The sequence below is a fragment of the Xenopus laevis genome, chromosome 5L, assembly GCF_017654675.1.
Source record: "Xenopus laevis strain J_2021 chromosome 5L, Xenopus_laevis_v10.1, whole genome shotgun sequence".
Classification (NCBI taxonomy): Eukaryota; Metazoa; Chordata; class Amphibia; order Anura; family Pipidae; genus Xenopus; species Xenopus laevis.
The window spans coordinates 41,244,527-41,270,388 of NC_054379.1; the positions used below are offsets into that span (position 1 = coordinate 41,244,527).

At 36.4% G+C, this 25,862-nt stretch overlaps 1 protein-coding gene across 1 annotated transcript; it reads left to right on the forward strand.

Moving 5' to 3' along the window:
- Positions 1 to 9,734: 9,734 nt before the first annotated feature.
- Positions 9,735 to 15,853, forward strand: LOC121393524. Its single transcript, XM_041562357.1, has 10 exons — positions 9,735 to 9,827; positions 10,520 to 10,588; positions 11,346 to 11,381; positions 12,521 to 12,577; positions 13,103 to 13,144; positions 13,539 to 13,595; positions 14,488 to 14,541; positions 14,709 to 14,780; positions 15,056 to 15,091; positions 15,412 to 15,853. Exons 1-10 carry the CDS (start codon positions 9,785 to 9,787, stop codon positions 15,612 to 15,614), a joined length of 669 nt encoding a protein of 222 aa, XP_041418291.1. The 5' UTR covers positions 9,735 to 9,784; the 3' UTR covers positions 15,615 to 15,853.
- The last annotated feature ends 10,009 nt before the right edge of the window (positions 15,854 to 25,862 follow it).

Here is a 25,862-nt window from a genome sequence, read left to right on the forward strand (position 1 = left end):
TTAAAAAAAATTGCACATGGGCGTTTTTTTCGCTGCATTTTTACTTATGGTGATTTTTTTCACCAAATGCATTAAAGTCAATGGGAGTTTTTTCTTATGCTGGCTTTTTTTTATCCAAATGCATTAAAAAAATTTGCACATGGGTGTTTCTTTACTGCTTTTTTTCTTATGCCGATTTTTTTATCCAAATGCATTAAAATCAATGTGCATTTTTTCATATGGTGACTTTTTTTCTCCAAATGCATTAAAGTCAATGCGCGTTTTTTTATGGCGATTTATTTCTTCCAAATGCATTAAAGTCAATGGGTGTTTTTTCTTATGCGGACTTTTTTTCTCCAAATGCATTAAAGTCATTGGGCATTTTTTTTTGGTAAATTTTTTGTCATAATGCATTAAAATCAATGAGTGTTTTTTTCTTATGGCGATTTTTTGCCTCCGAATGCATTAATGTTTCGCAAAATGTATTAAAAATAATTTGCACATGAGCGTTTCTTCGCTGCATTTTTTCTTACGGCGATTTTTTTCTCCAAATGCATTAAAGTCAATGGCCATTTTTTCTTATGGTGACTCTTTTCTCCAAATGCATTAAAATCAATTGGAGTTTTTTTCTTATGGTGACTTTTTCTCCAAATACATTAAAAAAAATTTGCACATGTCGAAATTTGGAAATTTGCAGCAAATCTATGGCTGGTGAATTAATTCGCTCATCACTAGACATTTCTTATGTCCTTCTGTAGTTGCAAAGTCCCCACCCATCAGTGCCAGTCTAGGATTTCAAAACAACACTACCATAGCTGTGTACAAGCACAAAAGCAGATAAGGAATATCACATACACTTACAGGTTCTATATAATTTGTATGCTCTCATACATTAATATATTTAAGGGTAAATACATTTAAGATGAGTAATAATAAAGAATGATTTGTTTTAAACACAATATTGATATGACTTGTGCTAAGCATGTTACTTCGGTAAACTTCCCTTTGTGATATGAAATGAAACTCTGGTATCTGTTTTTGCAGGCGTTTTATATCAAAATGATTTATTTCTATTTGCAAAAAATGCAAATGAAAGGATCCGCTCTCACAGATATTCCAGGTATACAAACAATTATCCCTTTTAGACAGCTAATATATAAACCCATCCGTGCCAAGCTGTACTCAGGTGTTTCCCTGGTTCCCTACAGGTAAGAAACATAAAAGGGAAGTTCTTAATGGATTCCTTCTCATTTCTTACCTGTAGGGAACAGGCACACACCTGACTGGTGCAAACATTTCCTCCAAATACAGGAAAAGAAGCAACACATCCCTCTATTAAAAGTGCATTTGCCATGTAAATTAAAAAGATTTATAAATGTGCAGCTCTACATTCATAGTTGTGAAGTTGTGCCCAGGGAAGCGAAAGGTAGCGAAGTTACGCTAGCGATGCCTAATTTGCATACGGTGCCAAGTTAAAGTACAATGGACGTATATGTAGCAGCAAATACATTACACTGGGAAACCTTCATAAAATAAAATAGAGTTGTTATTTTGCCCTATACATGTGCCCACTGTATAGTTTAGGTGCCATATGCTAGGAAATGTAGGGGGGAAGGAGGGTACCCCCAAAAAAGTGCTTTTTTTTTCAGCTTATGAACCTTAAAAAAGTAAAAGACGCCAGCGTTTTTTGGGACTTTTTCAACTTTTTTTGAAGCAAGACCTATCTACTCTATTGCACTTCGCTTGGTCTGAGGTGGCGAAGGCAAGTCTGGCACACCAGGTAACGATCAGTAAAATCCGCAAGTTAGTGAAATAGCGAAGTTACTTCCCTTCGCCATAGCGCAACTTCGTCTGGCGTTACGGTGCGAAGTATCGCTAGAGTATGTCTACTTTGCTAGCGAATTTACGCCAGCATCCGTTAATAAATCGGCGAAGTGGCAAAATGAGGTCACGCTGGAGAATTTTCGCTAGCCTTAGCCACTTCGCCCTTTAGTAAAGTTGCCGCTAGGATGGGATGTTGAGCTCCCAGGTAAAGAGCAAACTGCTTCTCAATCTCTTCCCAGCGCTGCTTGACTTTTTCCCATCTACCTCATCATGCTGAGATGCTTCATTCTTCTTCTGTAGCGCAATGAATTTTTCGGTTTGTTCCTCCAGTTCTTGCAAAAGCTCCTGCCAACACAAGCAGCTAACAATTATTGCATCATGTTAAAACCCAGACAAAATTAGCCTGGTTATAGCAATATAGCAATAGCATGTTCATTCGTGTCTTTGTTGCATCTGTTTATTGATTTAATTGGAAGAGAACAATTTTTGTATTTAGATGCAAAGGTGAAAAGAGAGATGGATGTTACAAACTCAGGGCAGGTGGGGATGGAACCAGTGAAGTGCAAAGGGGTAACATATATTTTGAACTTAATAAAATAAATACATAAGCAGGGATTATGGTTAAAATGTCAGTATCCCCAAGCTTGGTTGGCTGTGATCCTTAACTCTTATGGTTGCAAATATTTCTAATGGGTGGTTGTGTCCCATGGCCTTAAAAGTTGATGGTGTCACAAAATGACATCCAGCAGCTTTGGTTCGGTTTTTCCTTTATACTCAACTGTCGACTAAGATGGGCTAGGCCACGCAACAACGAGTGGTGTGTAGGACACAAATTGCATCCAAGTGTCATCAGAATATTGCTTGCCATGTAGTATGAGTTAGCTCTTATAGCTTGTCATCTTTAGCCTCATGGAGACCGGACAGATGGTGTTCTGTCTCATTTATCCAGTTGAACAAATTGCTGTTCTTCTTTACACAAACCAACACTGGAAGAAGCTTTATGTCTTGCCTCCTCACTGCCCACAATTCCTGCCAAATTGAAAGAAACATTGGGTGTAATCTAATTAGCCTCCTACAGCAGGACTAATATCCTCATGCACAACAGCTGCTGTGAGCTTCAACTCCAGGGCAGAGGATGCTGGAGCTTGAAGTGTAGAGGGGCATAAAGATTCATATCAGTTGTTTGATAAAAGAGGGCTTCAATATTTTTAAAATAATAAATCAAACCTATTTTGGTATGGTTACATGAACCCCCAAGACTGGTCCCCTAGCAGCCGATGGGGAGAAGACAGCAGGGTCCTGAACATGTGTAGTTCCAGCATATTATTGCAAAAGAGATCATTTACCCCAAGCTATAAGTGACGAAGGGGTAAAATGCATTATACAACTCACAGCATAAATCAGATGATGATGCTCATGCTCAAGAGTTGTAGTTCAAGAATATGAAACACTGATGAGCCTCTTAAGACCTTCACATTGCTGCATTTGGTCTGTAAGAGCAGTAGCTCTTTATATTACCCCATACATTTAGGCAGAGTTTGTGTAGAAAAAGGAAGCACCATAGAGCCTGGATGAAGAGTTAAAAATATTCAACATTTATTGTACATCCATTTAAAAGCACAGCAGCATATCTCTCAAGGGGGCTGCCTGCTTAACATGTTTCGTGGCTCCTTGCCACTTCCTAAAGAAGCTGTCAGCAGCGCAGCCCCCATACATTTAGGGGCAGATTTATCAATGGTCGAAGTGCAAATTTGAATTAAAAAAAAAATTGAATGTTGAGCAAATTTGTGTGTACTTCGAGTAGGGAATAGTCCAAATTTGAAATTTATCATGTACTGTCTCTTTAAAAATTCGACTTCGACCATTCGCAATCTAAAACCTGGCGAATTGCGGTTTTAGCCTATGGGGGACCTCCTAGAACTTATTTGGTTTCAATTGGTGGACTTTAAAAAAATCAACATTTTTCTTTGGGAAAAACATACAATCGTAACCAATCGAATTAGATCGAAAACTGTATTATACATCAATTGGGAGTCCACATCTGATTTACATTTAATTAAGCCTAAGGGACTCGCCCCAGTTCTCAGGCGATCACATATAAGAAAATCCTTTATCCAAAGATAACTGTCCCAAGGCTTTTGTTTTCATAAAAAATATTGTTTTATTAAATTAGCATTAAAATTCAGTTACAAACAACCCCACCAGGCCCACCTTACGCGTTTCGCACCCTCCGACGCTTACACCGATGACTAAGCGCCGGAGGGTGCGAAACGCGTAAGGTGGGCCTGGTGGGGTTGTTTGTAACTGAATTTTAATGCTAATTTAATAAAACAATATTTTATATGAAAACAAAAGCCTTGGGACAGTTATCTTTGGATAAAGGATTTTCTTAGATCGAAAACTGACCTATTTGATCGAAAATTGACCTATTCGATCGGAAATTGACCTATACGATTGAAAAAAACCTTAGATTTAATTTCGGTTGTTTTTTTTTTAATTCGAATTTCAAAGTTTCTTAAATTCGACCCTTGATAAATCTATCCTTAATGAGAAAAAGTGCAGCAGGTACGAAGATAACAGCTGCCCCCCGGAGTCCACCAACATATGGGTGATTATGGATGTCCTACATCTTTTATACCTAGGACAAATAACGGGCAGGTTTGATTCTAGTTTACCTATTTTGTTTGTTTTGTTATTGTTTTCAAAAAAGAAAATAAATCTCAGCACTTGTTTTATATTGGTGCGGCGGTAATTATGGAAGTGTGAACACCGCCATCTCATCCTAACAGATCTTAGATTTCATCTAACGTATTTTCTTTTTGCATTTGTTCATGTAATATGTATGTAGAAAATCGAATACTAAAGACCTTTATATAAATCGATATTTTATTGGTTATTTACAATTTCTAACAACATGACTACCTTCATAGAAATGAAACCACTATTTTATGTGTGCTTGACTTCCAATAAAAAATGTAAAAAAAAAATCTCAGCTTTTTTCGATAGCTCTTCCACGTTTATCTTATATTTGAGTTTTGCCTCTGAAGCAGGAGACAGGCAGTGACAAGTCATGTGTGGTTGGGGTTTGCAATATCTACAGTAACTAGTGTGCACTAGTCCCCCCTGCAAAAAAAAAATCTGCCAGCGACCTCTGTTAACCCAAAACAAGTTACAAATAGATGCTACAGTGTCCCAGCTGCATTTCATATGACAGGGGTGTTAAAAAGCCATCACTGGTAATAGTAAGAGATGAATTTCCAGTTCTTTGGCTTTTTAATTTAGAGAGGGCAATTGTGCTCTCAACACTTATGAATCACCCCCACCCCACTTGTCCCAGTCTGTGTGTGCTAGAGAAAAGTGTATAAGGGTATAATCACGTTATCTGCAGGCCCGGATTTGTGGAAAGGCCACCAAGGCCTGGGCCAAGAGTGGCAGGATTTTAGCGGAGCGGAATGATGCTCAATCACACCCACATTTTTTCAGAAACACTGGGGATGCACAGGAGATATACTGCTTCTGTCTCGCAATCAAGTGCTGATCCAAGAGAGGAAACTGGTAGTAATATCAAAAGTGCTTTATTTTAAGCACACATGTACAATTACAGCAGTGGGGTGCAAACTAAAGCGTTTCATGCCCTTATCTCGGCACTTCCTCAGAGTTGTGCAGACTTCAAACATGAACATGTTTTAAAGTGCTAGCTCAGGTGCATTTCATTAGTGTTTCACTTAATTTGAAGGCAAAGTCAACACTGTGTGATCAATCCATCATATGTGATAAATATCATAAAATACATCAATATATACCCATAATTAAAATGTATCGATTTGAATGTGTTAAAAAGTGCTAAAAAGTTTTTAAATTAATTGTGTATATTAAACATCATATATTGTATATTGCTATCATTCATCTTGGTGTCTCGACATATTAATATCTAAATTTCATACAACCATAAAATCATTGAAACATTTAACTTATGTATGTTGTACTCCTTCATATTATCTGTGATGTTCAATCAAAACACGTCGTATAAACTTGTTAATAAATTATAAATGATCATTATAAATGTAAATAGTAACATAAAGTCACGGGGCATTTCATTTAATATCATTTATAGCGCTATTTTTAGTTATCCATAATGTACTGAATCAAATCTCCATTATCTTCATATAGTTTTTTCATATTTCATGTACATATTTAATGTTATAATAAAATTTCTGTTTACTGATATATTATGCATAGGAGATATGATGGTTTTAAATTTCCCGTGCGCCAATACCCATTGCTCTGGTCCCAGTGACCCAAATTTGCCCGAATAAGGGGAGGGACGAACGGCAGTGGGAGTGGGCCTAGGGGCGCCCACTAAGTAAATTGGGCCCTGGTTATCTGCTTTCAGAAAATCAGGATGTTATAGTGTAGCAATGCCAACCATGGAGAGAGACAAAGAATCATCAATCTGTTTTGTGCCAATCTTTAGTTTAATAACTACATACAGAATAAAAATACAAATGTTATGTCAACTTATACTAACAGACAGTAAAACTAAACTGCAAGTCCAAAAATGGTCAAAATTTGCTTGCAACTACAACAGGACAAGAGTTTTTAAGGTGATAATAAAGCTCAGGACTTACAAAACTAGGCGGTTCACAAGCGCAGTTGCCAATAGCAACCAATCAGCAATAAAATTTAAACAGTGTATTGTAAATTATAAAATTAAAACATAGACCTCATCAAATCTAATGCCAACTGCACTTGAGTCTATATTAGTAAATAAGCCCCTGAATGTTGTCAAAGGCGCCTGTGCAAGTTAGCACATATAGTATGTTGGTAAATCAGCCCTCCTTAATATTGTACTCATGGGTAATTCCCTAAATTAAACCGTCCAAGCACAAATCCCTAAATTAGTAAATAAAACCAGGGTCTGATAAAGACCGATTTACTGGATAAAAAAAGGTTAATGATTTTATCATGTTTTATGAGAATGTTGATAGTGTGCATTGCAATTCAAGTTTTATCATAATTATGACATTGCAGTTAATATTGAGGTGCAGCAATAGGACATAAGCTTTCTTGTCACATGACACAAGACCGACAATGGAGAGAGAAAAAAGATCTTTTTTTTGTTTGGCCGACAATTTCCATTTTAGCAACAACTACATATGGAATAATAGGTAACAACTGCATGTTATTGTACACTGGTAGAAATAAAACTGATTGTCAAGTCTTTTTAACTAAACTAGGACATATATTACAAGTCATGATGCATCTTGAGGGCTATAATTAGGCATCTTTCCCATTCATTACTACAGTAAAACAGAGTTTGATCAACAATGATTTACTGGATAAAAACTTTCATAGATATTAACTGTTCATGCCTTTATTTCTTTGACCATTATGACATCATAATGATCCTTTGACCATTATGACATCATAGTGATCCTTTGACCATTATGACATCATAGTGATCATTTGACCATTATGACATCATAATGATCTTTGGACTATTATGACATCATAATGATCTTTTGACCATTATGACATCATAATGATCACAGTAAAGCTTAAGGTTCAGCAGGATATTGTAGTCATTTTACACTTGACTTTCAACGGAGACAGAGAGAATGAATTCGATCTGTCTTTTTTTATTTACAATCTTATTTTTAACAACATCTATTAATGGAACAACAGGTATTTATTTAATATTCACTTATTAATACCGAATATAGAACCTATTGTCAAAATTTCTGTGCTACTATAATAGATAGAAGATTAGTGTTTGAAGGTGATATCTTGACTGCTGTACTTACGGGTCATTCCCATTAAATTTGACAATAGGGAATTGTTAACAAGATTGCTCCTTTCCTTTAAATTTGTAAATAAAATAAAACCTTATATAATTGAATTTAACGCTGTCACCTTCACTGCACCCCACATCATTTAACCAATATAAATCAAAGGAATCATTTTTAGTCTATAGACTAGGCAAACACTGGATATTAGTATGAAGATGTATTTCTCTCATAAAAGACATTTTGCAAATCATGTTTTTTTTATTACAGAACCTAATGATCTACAGCGGAAAGAATTACTACAGAAGAAGGATTTGCTAAGTCAAAATATTGAGGAATTGAAACTTACCTTTAGTAAGATACACAATATTTTATTAAACATTTTGTGAACTTTTCTTATTACTGTAATAAAAATATTTGGGGAAACACCAGTAACAAAGGTGACAATACATGCACAGATAGAAACTTGTTTTCTACAACATTCGGTGCATGTATGGTGGGAAACAAGCCAAACTGATATCTGCAAGACTTGGATATCGCGCCTTTGAAGGCACCCAAATATCGGGCAGGGGATAATGCTTAATTGTCCGATAGAGGTAGAATTCTATTATTTCTACCTGTTTATCTGAGGATTCAGCTCTTAACTTTTTTAATGAAATTGATCGGAATTGTTACATATATGGCCAACTTAAGGGTTACCAAGCCAAAACATACATGTTTACTTTATAGGGCAGATTTATCAAGGGTCAAAGTGAATTCGAGCGAATTTTTGAAGTAAAAAAATTCGAAATTCGAAGTACTGTCTCTTTAAAAAAATCTTTGATTTTAATACCTCGCCAAATTAAACCTGCTGAAGTGCTATGTTAGCCTATGGGGACCTTCTAGAGAATTTTTATACGTTTTTTGAAGTCGAAGAAAAATTGTTCGATCGATGGATGAAATCCTTCGAAGCGTTCGTTCGAACGATTTTACTTTGATCGCAAATGTCCAAATTCAATGTAAAAAAACTTCGACTCCGCTATTCGAAGTATTCCAATTCGATGGTCGAATTTCTAAGCTTTTTCTACTTCGAAATTCGACCCTTGATAAATCTGCCCCTATGTGTTTTTGGTGCAGGCTTGTCTGCCCTTTTAGTTCAGTAGAACTAATGAGATGTTTTTGTGGTTTTACAGGTGGCAGACCCACGAATTTCAAAAGTAAAGAAAATGATTTGCCCCCTGAAACACAAGAGAAAGGTAAGATTTATTATTTTGATCAGCTGACCTGTAACAGTGTCCATACTGCTCTAAGAAAAGATACATAACATAGGTTCATCTTTTATTCTTTTACCCTTTAATAGTACTACTGTAAATCATAAGGCCATAGGTATTTGCTTGCCCAGAACTAAGTAAACACAGAATAAAATGTTCTAGTTAAGAGACCCAGTGACATTTTATATTACTCAATTATCCTTTACCGGTAGTTAATTGCATAATTGCACGCATTCTGTAATATTCTAATGTGACTGAAACACATTTAAATTTGCTTTATATTATGTAACACAGAAATCGTCTACAACAGCTAATTATTGAATTCTCCATTTATTCAAAAACTATGCAACTAAATGCACACAAACAGAATATTTAAGGGTTTTATTAAGGGCATGGTTGATTTCCTATATAAATCATATTGTTTTCATGCCCCTAAATATAGTTGATAATAGTAGCATTAATATACTTTATAGCCAGATCAGATTTTGACTAAATCAACTAGGGATGCACCGAATCCACTATTTTTGATTCGGCTGAACCAAATCCTAATTTGCATATGCAAATTAGGGGTTGAAAGGGGAAAACATTTTTTACTTCCTTGTTTTGTGACAAAAAGTCCCCCGATTTCCCTCCCCGCCCCTAATTTGCATATGCAAATTAGGATTTGGTTTGGCCGGGCAGAAGGATTCGGCCGAATTCTGCTGAAAAGGGCCAAATCCCAAAACAAATCCTGGATTAGGTGCATCCCTAAAATCAACACCCCTTTATGCAGCTAAATTTAGAACAGCATGTTGAGTTAACACTGTAACAGTATAATGCAAATAACCATATTCAATAAGCGTGTTTTACTATATTTGCAACTATTTGGGCTCGTATGTCCTTCAGCTTCTGTAATATTTGTTCCATTTTATTGCAGCTTCCAAGGTCCAGGAAATACAAGAAAAGATGAAGAAGCTGATTCATACAGTAAAGGGCAAACACAGGAAAGGTAAATCCTTCAGCAGTTACAATCATGGATGCACTATTTTGGATTCGGCTAAACCCCCAAATCCTTCGGGAAAGATTCGGCCGAATACTGAACCGAATCCTAATTTGCATATGCAAATTATGGATGGAAAGGGAAACATTTTTTACTTCCTTGTTTTGTGACAAAAAGTTACCTGATTTCCCTCCCCACCTCTAATTTGCATATGGAAATTCGGATTCGGCCGAATCCTGCTGAAAAACACTGAATCCTGCCCAAATCCAGAACTGAATCCTGGATTCGGTGCATCCCTAGTTTCAATAAGGTAAAATTAATTTACATCATATTCTCACGTAAGATTTAGTTCTCACGTTTCTAAATTTTAACTGTAAACCCTAATACACAGGCAACTTATTATGTTCAAAATGTGGTTTACTACACGCAAAAATAATTAGAGCTGGCACACTCATTAAATTAAAATCCATAGTCCTTGCTTGCATTGTATCTTATATGGCCTAAAATAAATGCGGACTATGTTACATATAATGTGTGGCTTTATAGTGTAAACGACTGCCAGCCATAAATATAAAGGGAATATGTCGACATGGAATATTTTGGTACATAATAATCTATACTGAGTTATACTATTATTAAACATTACCTGTCGGTGACATGTTTGTTACATTTCTACTATTGTGTTGTCTTCCTTTCCATAGAAATACCAGTACCGGACACCAGGGATGCCTCAGCTGCACCTGTAACAGACTCACCTGGATTACTACAAAGTAAGTACATTTGCTTTATGAAATTGTATAATACTTGTACTGTGTGTTGAAAGCTATGCATCTTTACATTATGCCTATTCATATAAAACCCACATTAAGGGGGGGTATTTATTAAAGGTCGAGTTGTGTTTTCCCCTAGAAATTCGACTTTTTCAAGGGTAGTCACTAAAAAATCTTTTTTCGTTATAATTTTTTCCCCCAAGATTTATTATGCCACAAAGTTGCTAAAATTCTGAATCTGAAAACACTACAGCTAAAACCTGTCGAGGTTATGTAGAAGTCAATGGCAGAGGTCCATTTAACTATTTGAAAATGTTTTTTTGCTTTTCAGGTTTTTTTCTGTGGTTTGTGCTCAAAAACTCAATAAATTCAAGGCTTTTCAGCCTATAATTCGAGATAGTCGTGTTTTTTCACCTGATTGCTTTTAATCAAATTTTTTACATTTGGGTTGTGAGTTTTTTCAATGTAGAAAAAACCTCAGAAACTCGACCTTTGATAAATAACCCCCTAAATGTGTTTTTAAAGGTGTATGTAGTCAAGCTGATTGGGCGCCTAGGGATAACCTCCCTGATATTGGTGAACTTGTTGATTGCAGCAAATGTTCAAGATGTATTATAACTGTTTAGTCAGCCAAAATCATGGGTGTACACAGACTACAGAAAAGTTGCAGATATTTAGAAATGAACATTTGCATATAATTCTTATAGATGTCAATTTTTTCAGTAGTACTAATAACATTTTATTTTTATTATTTTAGAGGGCAAAGACCATTTGCGACAAATTGCTGAGAAAGGTAATATCTTAATAAATTCTTATACACAGTAGTGCCTTGTGAATTTTTAGTTAAAAATAATAGTTATAACTCTAGAACTGTCATTCACTCCTCATATCCAGTCACTTATTAAATCATGTCACTTCCGCCTAATGAACATATCCAAAAAACGATCATTTATCACCCAAGATGCTGCCAAAATTCTTATTCACTCTCGTCATATCACGTCTAGACTACTGTAAATCTCTTTTAATTGGTCTTCCCCTCCAGAGACTGTCACCTCTCCAGTCCATAATGAACACTGCTGAGAGGCTCATACACCTCAGCAACCGCTCCTCCTCTGCCTCGCTATTCTGTCAATCCCTGCACTGGCTTCCATTACCTTTCAGAATCAAATTAAAATTAATGACCCTGACATTCAAAGCACTTCATAACTCTGCCCCACCCTACATCTCTGAACTCATCTCTATATTCTCACCCAACCGCTTTCTACGCTCCTCTACTGACCTGCTACTCAACTCTTCTCTCATTACCTCCTCACATGCTCGCATTTAAGACTTTGCAAGGGCTGCACCCCTCCTCTGGAACTCTCTCCCACGGTCTGTCCGACTTTCTCCCAACCTTTCTGCTTTCAAGAAATCTCTTAAAACGCACTTCTTTCGAGAAGCCTACCCTCACACTGATTAATTACCAAATGCAACACCACATACAGTACCACATTTCTCACCCACTTAATTCGATCTTGTCCACTCCCACACCTTGTGTATTACTCCCTTCCCTTTAGAGTGTATGCTCTTTTGTATAGGGCCTTCCTCACCTTTTGTACCGGTATTGATTGTGATGTATGTAACTCCATATGTTCTATGTATATAATTCGTGTGATTTACTTGTATAATCACATTTACTTTACAGTGCTACGCAATATGTTGGCACTATATACATGTTAATAATAGACTCAAAACCGTCATTTTATGGCTTAATTATTCCATCAAATTAATATGTGTATGGTATTCAGTAGATTATTTTGAGGATGATTGAACAATCGGTCAAAACCAAAAATGTCAGATTTGGTCCATCATTAATGTGTAATTTCCTATGCAAAACCACATAGAATATTTAATTAGAATATTAATAATTACATTACTGTGTGCTTTTTTTAGGAGCTTCTGCAAAGAAGAAAATAACCGATATGATGAGTGATATCAGTAACAGCAAGGGTAAAACTCTTTCAATTCTCATAAACAAAAGTTTAACATGTAAACATTAGTTTCTATAATTAAACACTGACATGCTTGTGACACACTTGCATTATTGTTGCAAATAAACGTATGCAAAACACGTGTTATAAAGGGTACACTTAAATCAATTGGAATATGTTTATTAGGGATGCGCCAAATCCAGAATATGAATCGTGGTTTAGTCAAATAGTAGTATTTGCAGGATTCTGATTTAGAAAGGATCCCTTATAATTATTACGCTCTAGACAACTGCAGTTGAAATTTTTTGTTCAGTATTAATGGAATATTTTTATTTTATCCACACTTAATATGCAAATTAGGGTTTAGATACAGTGAACTATTCAGAGGATGATTCAGTACTTGGCCAAATGCAAAAATTCTGAATTTGGCCCATCATTAATGTTTAATTTCAAATGCAAAACCACATAGATCATTGCATTAGATTTGTTGTCAGGGCTCTTTTAGATTCAGCATTAATAATTACATTACTGTGTGCTTTTCTAGATTCTGCAAAGAAGAAAATAACAGATCTGGTGAACAGCAAAGGTAAAACTCTCATAAACAAAAGTTTAATATGTTACATATATCTCTATAATTAACCACTGACGTATATTTGTGATTATTAATTAGGGATGCACCAAATCCACTATTTGGGATTTGGCTGAATCCCCGAATCCTTCATGAAAAATCTGGATGAATACCAAACCAAATCTGAATTTGAATATGCAAATAATGGTCGTTCTAGTAATTACGCTCTAGACAACCACAAAGTTACATTTTTTTATGTTCAATATTGATTGAATTTTACTATTTAATTTAATATGCAAAGAAGGGTTCAGGTCCAGTATGGTATTCAGTAGATAGATCATTTAATTACATTTGTTGCCAAGGCTCTTTTAGATTCAGCATTAATAATTACATCACTGTGTGCTTTTGTTAGGAGATGCTGCAAAGAAGAAAGTATCAGATATGATAGATGATCTCAAGAACACCAAAGGTAAAACTCTCTAAAATATGGGTCATTATTTGTTTATATACTAATCAATAATTTGCAGGGTCCTTATTTGTCTTAACTGAATCAGATTCCTTATAATTATGTAGAATAACACTCTAGAGAGCCACTGTGTAATTAGTTTTTTTCAACATTAATGGAATATTTTTATTATCAAGGGTCGAATTTCGAAGTGATAAATACTTTGAAATTCGACCCTCGAATTGAAATACTTTTTTTTACCAAATTTGGCTATCGAATGATCGAAGTAAAATCGTTTGAACGATTCAAACGATTTTAGCGTACGATCGAACGATTCTACTTTGATGTGTAAAGACTTAGAAAAATGGTCTAGAAGATCCCAATAGGCTAACATAGCACTTCGGCAGGTTTAATTTGGCGAACTATTGAAGTCAAAGTTTTTTTAAAGAGACAGAACTTCGATTATCGAATATTCTAAATATTTTACTTCGAATCAAATTCGAAGTAGATTCGAAGTTGTAAGGGCAAGTTTACTTAAGGTCGAATATCGAGGGTTAATTAACCCTCGATATTCGGCTGTTGAAGTTAAATCATTTGACTTCGAAACCATTCGAAATTCAACGTTTTTTTTCCTCTATTCCTTCACTCGCGCTAAGTAAATGGGCCCCGTAGTATCCTATTCGATGGTCAAAGTATCCAAAAAATTACTTCAAATTTCAAATTTTTTTTACTTCGAAAACTCCCTCGAATTCACTTTGACCCTTGATAAATCTGCCCCTATATATGCATTTTTATTCGGCCAAACCCAAAAATTCCAGATTTGGTCCATCATTAATGTTTCATTTCATAAGCAAAAACCACATAGAATATTAAATTACAATAGCATTAATAATTACATTACTGTTTGCTTTTGTAGATTCTGCAAAGAAGAAATTAACAGATATTCTGAGTGATCTCAAGAACAGCAAGGGTAAAACGCTTTAACTTTTTATTAGTAAACACCGATCTGTTTGTGACACAATTGCATTATGGATGCAAATAAACATATTAAAAACACTGAACTACTTTTACTGTAGCTGCAGTTATTTGGGCTCTTGTGTTTTTATGCTCAGTAATATTTGTTCCATTTGATTACAGATTCCAAGGTCCAGGAAATAAAAGATACGATGGAGGAGCTGCTTGATGCCATGAAAGAGAAATACAGGAAAGGTAAATTTTTCAGTAGATTTAATAAACTATTTAAATCTGCATATTGTATATTATTGTATATCATTCTATATGGATATTCTGCTGTATATACAGTTAATTTCATATTCGTGGAATATTTTTATAATTAAAAGTATGCTGCTGTTTACACATTTTTTTGTCAAATATGAATTCTTGAACTGCTCCAATTTCATTCTGTCTCAGTAAAACATAAACCAATCCTTACCAATCTTTGAGTAAATGAGCTCCTAACAACCATTATTTGTTTGTTTTTATAGGAAGTTTTCAACTGAATACAGACCAACCAGTAGAAGGTAAGAAAGTTTTTGTATCATGTCCCTTTACTATGTCTATTAAAGATGTACTTTAAAAACTCCTCACTAGTTCCTGGTCCAAAACCGAACTATAGTCTATAATTTTAGCATTAAGATGCTACTGGATAATGACTTTACAAGAAGTGTTTATATTTTATTTTTTCCTGGCCAATATTGCAAAGTATGATCGTATGTCTTAGTATAGAAAAACTATTTATATGTATATGACCCCCATAGACAGAAAATATACCCATTAAAGCATATATATTAGCGTTCCTACTGGTAGATCAAGCTGCTTATTACATAATTATCTTTTACAGATATGCTGAAAGAAGCATTTGAAAATCTGGAAAAACTAAGAAAAATAAGCACAACAATCATCTGCGTACTTAGCCTGATTTGTGTTGGAATTCTCGTGTGTGTTGCTGTATACAGAACTCGTCACCGAAGAACGTATGTGTTATTTCAATACATTTCTTTTTATTGTCAACTTCTGTCCAGAAATGTAACTTTATTTTCCTAATTTTGTGATACAGTGAAAAGGATAAAGTAAGCCAAATGGAGCAAGGCACTTCATAAGTTCAACTGGCCCTACTTCGGTGAATCTAGAATACAGACCAGGAGAGAGTTATTTCAAGGAATGGAGTTGCCTGATATCTTCAAGACAAATCTTCCAAGGCATATTTAGAAACACACAAGCTATAGAGCAATAAATATAAGCAACATAAAAATATATGTAGGTGCATGTAAATTTGTCATACAATAAAAATCCATAAAACTACTCTTGTGTGAAGCTTCATTATTAATATGGCAATAGAAAAAAAAACTGGGTTTGGTAGGACCATTAAATTCTGAAGGAAAGGTTATTATAAAGGATAAAAGTGCTCCTTGTGATGAACATACTGTGCAGATTTTGGATGTGGAAGTGTAGTGTGAAAATGATAGGTTACACTATTCCCTGTACCGGAAGAACACAGACAGGAATACTCTGCTACATAGATCTAGTTGTCACCCTATAACACTTAAAAAAAATCCCTTCCTGTCGTACAATTTTGTCGGGTCCTACGATATAACTCAAACACAGAAAGGTGTGAAACCCAGATCAGTGAAATGTGAGAGAGATTGAGAAAAACATTAGATTCTGCCGGTGAAAGGGTAAGAACCCCACGTGAGAAGTTTAATAGTAGTCAAATGACTTTTGTCATCAGGTACAACACGGCCTCGGACTGAGTAAGTCGCATGGTAAGGGACAATTGGCCCATCATCAGGGCTGACAAGGATCACCCGGTGATGGCATACACAAGGGGACAACATTTACGTGAGTTGTTGATCTTAACGGACCTGGTGAAATGTTACCAATGACAACAGTCGTCTTGGCTCAAGTTTGGTAAACGGAGGGTTTTAGATGTCCTAATTGTATTCACCACCACACATGTTGTATATATGGTTAGCTGCCCTTGTAGCTTAGCATATATAGGCAAAACGGATTTAACCCTAAGAATTTGCATGGCTAGACATAGATTTGCCATTAGCACAGCACTCAGGGATGGGAAGACAGTGAAGCCTGTGGCGAAGCACTATCTTGAAATGGGCCATAGATCACCTACTTTTAAATACACTGGTATCAATCATGTACCTAAACCCAGAAGAGAGGGGGGTAGGTCCGAAATGTTGCCACAACGCGAGACATATTGGATAAAACGATTAGATACTTTAGTGCAAAAACGAACAGTGCTATTTTAATTGCTTTTTAACGAGATAGTCTGTCTGTGGAAGGTTTTGCTGTTTCAGGAGCTGGATTGGCAGTTATATAAAGTAATACTGCCGGCATATTTATTGTAATGATATTATTGAAAATAAATTTATAATTGAGTTATTTATTGTAATGAATTTTCTGAGAGTTCTTTGTAACTTTGAGGTGATGTTAAAGTGGAGGCGGGTTTCTGATGCGTGGAAGGGTTACACCCAGAGAGGTTATTTTTATCCCCTCTAGACCAGCTCCTTATCAGAATGGTATGGTTTGTAAGTAATGCAGGAGGATTTACTAAGTCAAATAATTTAACAATTTGTCTTCCAGAGCTGCTAAAGAAATGAGCACCATACACAACACTGTATAATTATTACATCTCATCCCAAGGTTTGGGAACATGTTTTTATTCACAATTACCCTTCTTAAATTGGTTGCACAAGGGCTGATAACAGTCATGACCGCAAACTGCACTGTTTAGCTGTGAGGTTGATTGCAATGGAAGTGTGAATCTCCTGATATTTCCTATCCGCTAACCAACAAAAAGGGGAATCATAGCCAACAGGATTTTCTGTCAATATGGTCTTTACCCTTTAAGCAAGTGTTTTTCAAATGTTCTGTGGTCCAATGTTAGCCCAGTCCTGCCTTTTCTGATCAACAAGCTGACATATCCTAAACAAAGGAAAATCTGCAAGCAGTCTTCGAGAAAAAATTTTTTTGCAGAAATCAGAAAAATTCTGGATGAAAAATATGAAAAAAAGCACAGTAGGTCCCCTAGGAAATTTGCCTCCCATAAGAAGATTCCCTCTAAGCTGCTGCATTCCCACTCACTTTAAAAAAAATATGATTTACCTTTTATGCCCATTTGATTTATAATTTGGCCCATAATTTCCTTATCTCTTGTTACGAATTGTATTTTGTAAGAATAGTGCATTCCTAAAATCATGTATGAGGGCCCCTAGAGTTAAACCAAAGTATGTTTTCATCACTGTATTTTCACATTATTTTTATAATGAAGATATGGAAACAAAGAATGTTCACTCATATATATCTAATTTATTTTATCTTACATGTTAACAAGCAATTCTCAGACTTTGTCTTTTGATCTGGTGCAAAGTCTATAGGAATTTAAATGGGGATCAGGAATATAAGGGGGCCACCCATAATAGTGACCTGTCCAGCAAATCTAACTGGTTGAAGGACAACAAAAACAATAAAGGGAATGGAAGTTTTTAGTTATGGCCATATTAGTATTATTTACACTGATATGATGGAAAATATGATCAGTTTATAAACCAAATTGGCATATTTCAATATTAACAGTTTGGAAATCTTTTCAACACACATATCTGAAGCTGGAGATATTAGGCTATCCCTCTCATGGTGGTTGTGGTTTTATCTTTAGTTGCATGAAAGGCATTTTTCAATATGTTTTTCTCCTGGTAGCTTTAATAGAATGTCCCTTATGGAGGCCTGTCACACCATAATGGATCATCACACAAAACCAATCTATAGCACCAAGACACAAAGCAACTCAACTGCAGACAGAGGAGCCTCTTTAGATTTTGGAGAGGGATAAACTTAATTCTACCTATTACTATTAAAGAAGTAACAGGGAGAGTGGGATGGATGAAGCCCACATTCCTTGTTTTAGGTTTGTTCCTACACAGAACTACCCCAATCATTGGAGTATCAACAGTGAAACCATCCCTGACCAGTTCAAAATGTAATTTCAGCACTACGGGTACAGAACATGATGAAGAATATGCAGGCCCACATTGGTGGAAAGGCCATCAAGGCAGAGACAATTTTTGGTATGGTCTATAGCAGGGTATTTTTTAGGCATTTTGTAGCGACATCAAGTCGCTGCTACTAGTATCTCTGTGTGTCTTCACCTTTAAAGGAACAGTAATATCAAAAAATAGAAGTGTTTTAAAGGAATGAAAATATAACGCAGTGTTGCCCTGCACTGGTAAAACTGCTGTGTTTGCTTCAGAAACACTACTATAGTTTATATAAATAAGCTGCTGTGTAACAATGGGGGCAGCCATTTAAAGGAGAAAGGGCTCAGGTTACACAGCAGATAGCAGATAAACTCTGTCTAAATGTGTTATCTGTTATCCATTTGTTAACCTGTGCCGTTTTTAAATTTCCGCCAATGCTATACAGCAGCTTGTTTATATGAACTATAGTAGTGTTTTTGAAGCAAACAGATCAGTTTTACCAGTGCAGGGCAACACTACATGATATTTTCATTACTTTAAAACACTTTCATTTTTTGGTGTTACTGTTCCTTTAACCAAAAGCATCTAACTTAAGGCAGTGACCAACTGAGATTTCACCTGCAATTATTTAGGGCATGGCCAATGGGGAGATTTTGTCGCCCGCGACAAAAATGCACAACTGCGGGTGACAAATCTCACAAAAGTCCGTCTCCATTGGAAATAACGGAAATTGCTGGTGGTAAAACCAACATATTGCAAAGTCACCCGAAGTTTCCAATGGAGACACCTTTTTGGGAGATTTGTTGCTCACAGTTGTGTATAAATAATTGTGGGTGAGAAATCTTCTGCTCGTTTGCCACTGGCCAGTAGAATCGCGCAACGTGCCGATTAAAAAGCTTTATTCCACATTTTACACTACATTATACCTGAATTCATGTATATTTCCAGATAAGGTCAATGAGCAAATTGCAATAATAAAACAGACTAAATAAGAGTTACCTGATCTACCAATGGCATCATTAATGCTTCTGTTCTCTCCTTGCTCAGAAAATGCTGGTTATCATACAGAAAGATTTTGTGCAGACAGAGGATGAGTCCAGTAACAAGCAGCTCTTCTCAGTGTTGTTTTTTTGAGTCAAAACTGGTTTATCTGATGAGAGAAAACAGTTAGGAGATTGGATAAAGTTCCTCAGAGTATGTGAATTGAATTTGCAACACTAGTGTTTATACAAGTCAGTTTCTTACACTATGATATCACTAAAACAAAATTTTCAGAATACAATTCAAAACTAAGCTAGGAGGATATTTGTGTCACTTTTACATACAGGGTGGACTTATACTGAAAAAAGAAAAGTCCATCTTCTATTTGCAGAAAATTATACATTGGGGAGTCATGTTTAACCTCCAAAAATGTTTTGCTTTATTGCCCCTTGTTAAAGAAGATTATCAAAAAGGGCAGCTCTAATCTTGCATTTATTCCCTTCACTACATTCGTAAGTAACTGACAATTCCACCATTCAAATTAATTTTGAAATATAACATAACTATTTTTATAGTATTTGTTTGAATCAGGATTTCAGTGAAGGCCTGCAGAGTGAAGAGCCCTTTCAGTTTATCAGCGATACAGTCTGCCAGACTACGTCATCGGTTTTTGCCCAATCAAAAAGCTGCAGTGAATAAGATGCATATGCTAGAAACTAGTGAAGCAGTGACTAACATCTATATTGCCTTACCTTGAAGAAGAGCGGTCTGAATGTGACCTCTGAAAGCTTCATCACCATAATGAGTAGACAGTTAATGATATGGCCCTCATTGGTATCCACTTGCTCCAGATTCACTTTCAGCGAAGTGGGTTTGCCAGAAAAATTGGATACCCCCAAACAAACATACTTAAATAGACTTCATTGTCCAATGGCTTGGTACATTTTCCTGCTATACCAGGGGTAGGCAACCCGCGGCTCTGGAGCTTCATTCGGCTCTTCATCCTGCTTGCTGCAGCTCGGTCTTGCTGCTTTGCCTGTCGCGTTCTTGAGTGTGCGACCACGGTAAGCTAACGGTTAGCCTACTGCTGTCGCACACTCAGAAAGCCACCAGCAGGTGCGAGAACTGTATAGATGTCCCAGGAATGAAAGCAAGACTAAGCCTCTGCAAGATGATTCATCATGGTCCTTACCGCGGTCACACACTGAAGACAAGAGAAGGAAGATCAGTATGGACCTTCATAAAGAGAAGTCACATTAAACAGATGAAAACACTGGCATTTAATAGTGCTATTAAGTGTTTAATTTATTTCAAAGTAGGCCTACACATGCACACTGCACTTCTGTTTGTTGTATTCTGTTGTTGTAATAGTTAAAATTTAAAAAAGGTTAAAACTTTTAAAATTTTGTTGTGTTATGTTTTGCGGCTCCAGACTATTTTTCTTTAGTGGAAGAGGGGGCAAAATGGATCTTTTGATAGTAAAGGTTGCTGACCCCTGTGCTATACTGAAAAGTAACATCTTTCCTTAATGCAGTCACTAAATGGTATAAAGTAGTGACACCTGACCCTAACCCACCCTCATCCGGCCCAGCTCCTCCATTTAAAGACTTGACCTCACGAAAGGGGCGGGCCATGCGCAAATATATATATGGAGGAGCCAGATGTGTTAGTTCGTGGGCAGGGAGAGCTCAACCTGAATCCTCCCACAACCCGAAGATTTGATGTGGCAGCCAACCTGCACCCGCCCGACTCGTGGGTTTCAGGCCGGCCTGCAAATTACTAGTATACAATGTGTAAAATGCTTTTTTTTATATATATATACGAAACAGTAATGATATATCTATAAAAATGACCTTGGAATATTTAGCTGTGTAATCCAAGGCCTTTAAGAAAAAAGCAGTGAGACTGTTTAGAGGAGATCTCTTGCTTCTGTTTAATAGCTATGTGCTTCTTCAGGATATCCATCCGAGACCCCAAGCAACTCTGCAGAAAGTTTGAAAAAGTCAAATGAACCAGTTTCTAATCCATTTAAAGCAAATGTAATTATGAAGACTGTGAGCCAGCCCAGCAATTAGAGACATTGTTTGGATGTTACAAGTCAATTGCTGCTGATCCTACTTTCCCGATAATGTGAGTATTCTAGATGCCGATGTTCAATAGATAATTCCTCCGGTCTTTTTATAAAAAAAAAACAACTCAAGACTAACAAATGGATGTAACGCGTAATGCTTAAGGAAAGTGCCTCCTGCAGTGAGATGGACACCCTTTGGACCAGCTCTGTATGTATGCTCCCCCTCCGCACTCTGGTTGCACTTTGGTTCCCTTTAGGTGCCTGTCCCACTCTCCCAGAAAAGGTTCTCTGGGCCCCCACCAGAGTCTTTGCTGACCGTGTCATTTGCATCACTAACCGATACCTAACTGACCGTTTAATGATCATTATCATTCATTGAATTGTCCATTTAATTATGTGGAGCCCTATGATAGTTTTCTATGACTAGTTTGACGACAACTGGTTACAAAAAATCATGTTTGCTCATCAGGTTTGAATATTGCCATCATCGTACCAATATCAACACGCTTGATTTGTATACATTGGATGCCTGTTCAAAACGCAATAACACTGTGAAATTTATTGTAAACTACCAGATGCACTTGCATTTAAGCCAAAGCATTCATGTGCTGGAATAGGTACACTTTCAGATGCCATTTCTTAAAGGGATACTGTCATGGAAAAACATGTTTTTTCCAAAACACATCAGTTAATAGTGCTGCTCCAGCAATTCTGCACTGAAATCCATTTCTCAAAAGAGTAAACCAATTTTTTTATATTCAATTTTGAAATCTGACATGGGGCTAGACATTTTGTCAGTTTCCCAGCTGCCCCAGTCATCTGACTTGTGCCTGCACTTTAGGATGAAATTACTTTCTGGCAGGCTGTTATTTCTCCTACTTAATGAAACTGAATGTGTCTCAGTGGGACTTGGGTTTTACTATTAAGTGCTGTTCTTTGATTTCCCAGTGAGCTGTTATCTTGTGTTAGGAAGCTGCTACCTCGTTACATTCCCATTGTTCTGTTGTTAGGCTGCTGGGGGGGTGAAAATGGATTTCAGTGCAGAATTCTGCTGGAGCAGCACTATTAACTGATACGTTTTGAAAAAACATGTTTTCTCATGATAGTATCCCTTTAAAGGGATACTGTCATGGGAAAAAAAATTTTTTCAAAATAGTGCTGTTCCAGCAGAATTCTGCGCTGAAATCCATTTCTCAAAAGAGCAACCAGATTTTTTTATATTTAATTTTAAAATCTGACATGGGGCTAGACATTTTGTAAATTTACCAGCTGCCCCAGGTCATGTGACGTGTGCCTGCACTTCAGGAGAGAAATGCTTTCTGGCAGGCTGCTGTTTTTCCTTCTCAATGTAACTGAATGTGTCTCAGTGGGACATGGGTTTTTACTATTGAGTGTTGTTCTTTGATCTACCAGGCAGCTGTTATCTTGTGTTAGGGAGCTGTTATCTGGTTACCTTCCTATTGTTCTTTTGTTTGGCTGCTGGGGGGAAAAGGGAGAGGGTAGATATCACTCCAACTTGCAGTACAGCAGTAAAGAGTGATTTAAGTTTATCAGAGCACAAGTCACATGACTTGGGGCAGCTGGGAAATTGACAAAATGTCTAGCCCCATGTCAGATTTCAAAATTGAATATAAAAAAATCTGTTTGCTCTTTTGAGAAATGGATTTCAGTGCAGAATTCTGCTGGAGAAGCACTATTAACTGATTCATTTTGATTTTTTTTTTTTTCCCATGACAGTATCCCTTTAAGGACAACTCTTTTTATTAACTGATCAATATCTGTCTTACAATTTTTTACAAATACTAGATAGAAAGTTGAAGCTATTTTTCTAGTGTGCCCTTGTAACAGTTGCTCATTTTTCTAAACGTTACAGATTAATGGCAGCTCTGTTGTCTACTCTGAAGCATAAGAATGAATTGTTCACCACTGAGATACATCTTCTCAGCACTGTGACTGCACTGCAGAAAGTGGTGGAGACTCTGCTTCACTTCCTTGGAGCCATGATTAATACAAATGTTGGAGATGTTTTGCTACTCGGTATTAATTTGTTTTTGTTTGTTTGGGGGTTTGAATGCAGAAAGATAGAAAATCACATATGCTTATCTAAAATGTAATTTAATTTTAATTATTTATTCACAAATCATTTGGTTCCCCAATACTGTGCCTACAAAACGTCAGTAGGTTAGAGTAAGGGTTGGTTCTCATCAGTTTTAAGCATGCTGGAATAAGTCAGCTCTGATGGCAGGAGGCATTGCATTATGAGCACAGCAATGTATCAGCAACTCCCAGCTGTCCTGCTTTTCAATTTTAAGAACACGGCCCGCTGTCCCAGATTGTAGTTTAAATGTCCTGCACGTTCTTTTCTCCCTGTTCCTCTAGAAAAATATCCAAGATGGGCATGCCTTCCACTCCTACTAGCATGTCTGGGGTTAATATTCTGATTATCCATTTTCTATAGGAATTATACTGGTACATTTGTGGATAATATCTTGATTATCGGCTTTACTGCAGTAATAATACTGGCACATCTGGGGTTAATGTGCTCTTTATCCAGTTTATCCAATGGTTATACTGGTACGAATGAGATTAATATGCACATTGTCCGTTTTTTTGTAGTAATTATACTGGTACACTGGTATGTTTCAGTAAAATAATTATGGTATTTAGGGGAGTCGCAACAAAGTCGACTGCAGATTTGAGTGATTTGATTGGGAGTTGGATGGTTTCAAAGAAACTAGCAACAGAGTTCAAAGGCCTTTTAATAGGGTAGTTAACTCTTTGTTAGTTATGATACCTGGAAACATACAAGTAATCCCAATCAACTTCTGTACAATTTCATTATATTGCCATACAGCACAGTCATTGAAAAGGCCCTGTATTGATGATTATATTTTGTGTTTAATTAGGTTGCCCACCTTGACAAGATTGGACTTAAAGTCATTCCAACATCTTAGCTGTCTGCAAGAGTGACAATATTAAAAACACTTTAGCAACAAAACTGGCCGCCAGGGTTCTCCTTCCACCTCAATTTTTTTCTGGTCGTGTTTTTAAAGGGAAAACTTGAATTTTTAGAGGGAAAAAAAAGCTGTTAGAAATCTAAAATTAGGAAATACTCCACCTAAAACCTGTCGAGGTCATGTAGAAGTCAATGGCAGGGGTCCCTGAAGATGTTTCTTGACATTGTGAACTACACTGCACTGGTTTTTCTAGTTTTTTCGGGCAACAACTAGAAAAAATGTAGGTATTTGGGTGTCAAACTTGAAAAATATGTATGATTTGAATTGTCCTACAATTTTGTTGAGACTTTTCCCACAAAGACTTTTTCAAGCAGATTTTTTTGTAAATGAGTTAAATTCGTGGATGGGAGTTTGAGTTTTAGTAAATCCCCCCCAAGTGTTATGCTCAAGTGGTTGAATCTCAGCAGTCTGTCTTTATGGATTTAAGCTATACATTTAGGGGCCCATTTACTTAGCTCGAGTGAAGGATTAAAACAAAAAAACTTCAAATTTCGAATGGTCGAATATGGCTACTTCGACCATCGAATAGGCTACTTCGACCTTCAACTACGAATCAAATAATTTGAAGTAAAAATCGTTCAACCATTCGATAGTCGAAGTACTGTCTCTTTAAAAAATACTTCGACCCCCTAGTTTGCCACCTAAAACCTACCAAGGCCAATGTTAGCCTATGGTCCCCATAGGCTTCCTAACAATTTTCTGATCGAAGGAAAATCCTTCGATCAATGGGTTAAAATCCTTCGAATCGGTTGATCAAACGATTATTCCTTTGATCGTAGGAATGGCGCTAAATCCTTCGACTTCGAAGTCGAAGGATTTCAATTCAATTCGGCAGTCGAATATCGAGGGTTAATTAACCCATGTTCTGTACCCATATTGTGTAGGAACAAGCACCAAGAAAGAAATTGCATCCTTCATCCCACTCTCCCTTTTGCCTTTTTTAATAGAAATTGGCAGAATTCATGATTAGCCCCTCTCCAAAATCTAAAGAGGGTCCTCTTTTTGTAGATGAGTCACTTGGTGGTTTAGTTCTACTGAATTAAAGTGACACAGAGAAAAAAAATGCCCTTTTGCAACTAAGGGTAAAAATCTAAAACTAAAGATAAAATCACCACCTCCTCAAGGGATAGCATAATATCTTGAGATTGATTTCCCCCAAATGAAATTTGCCAATGTTATATAAAACAATCATATTTTCCATTATGTAACCTAGTGTAAACGATACTAACTT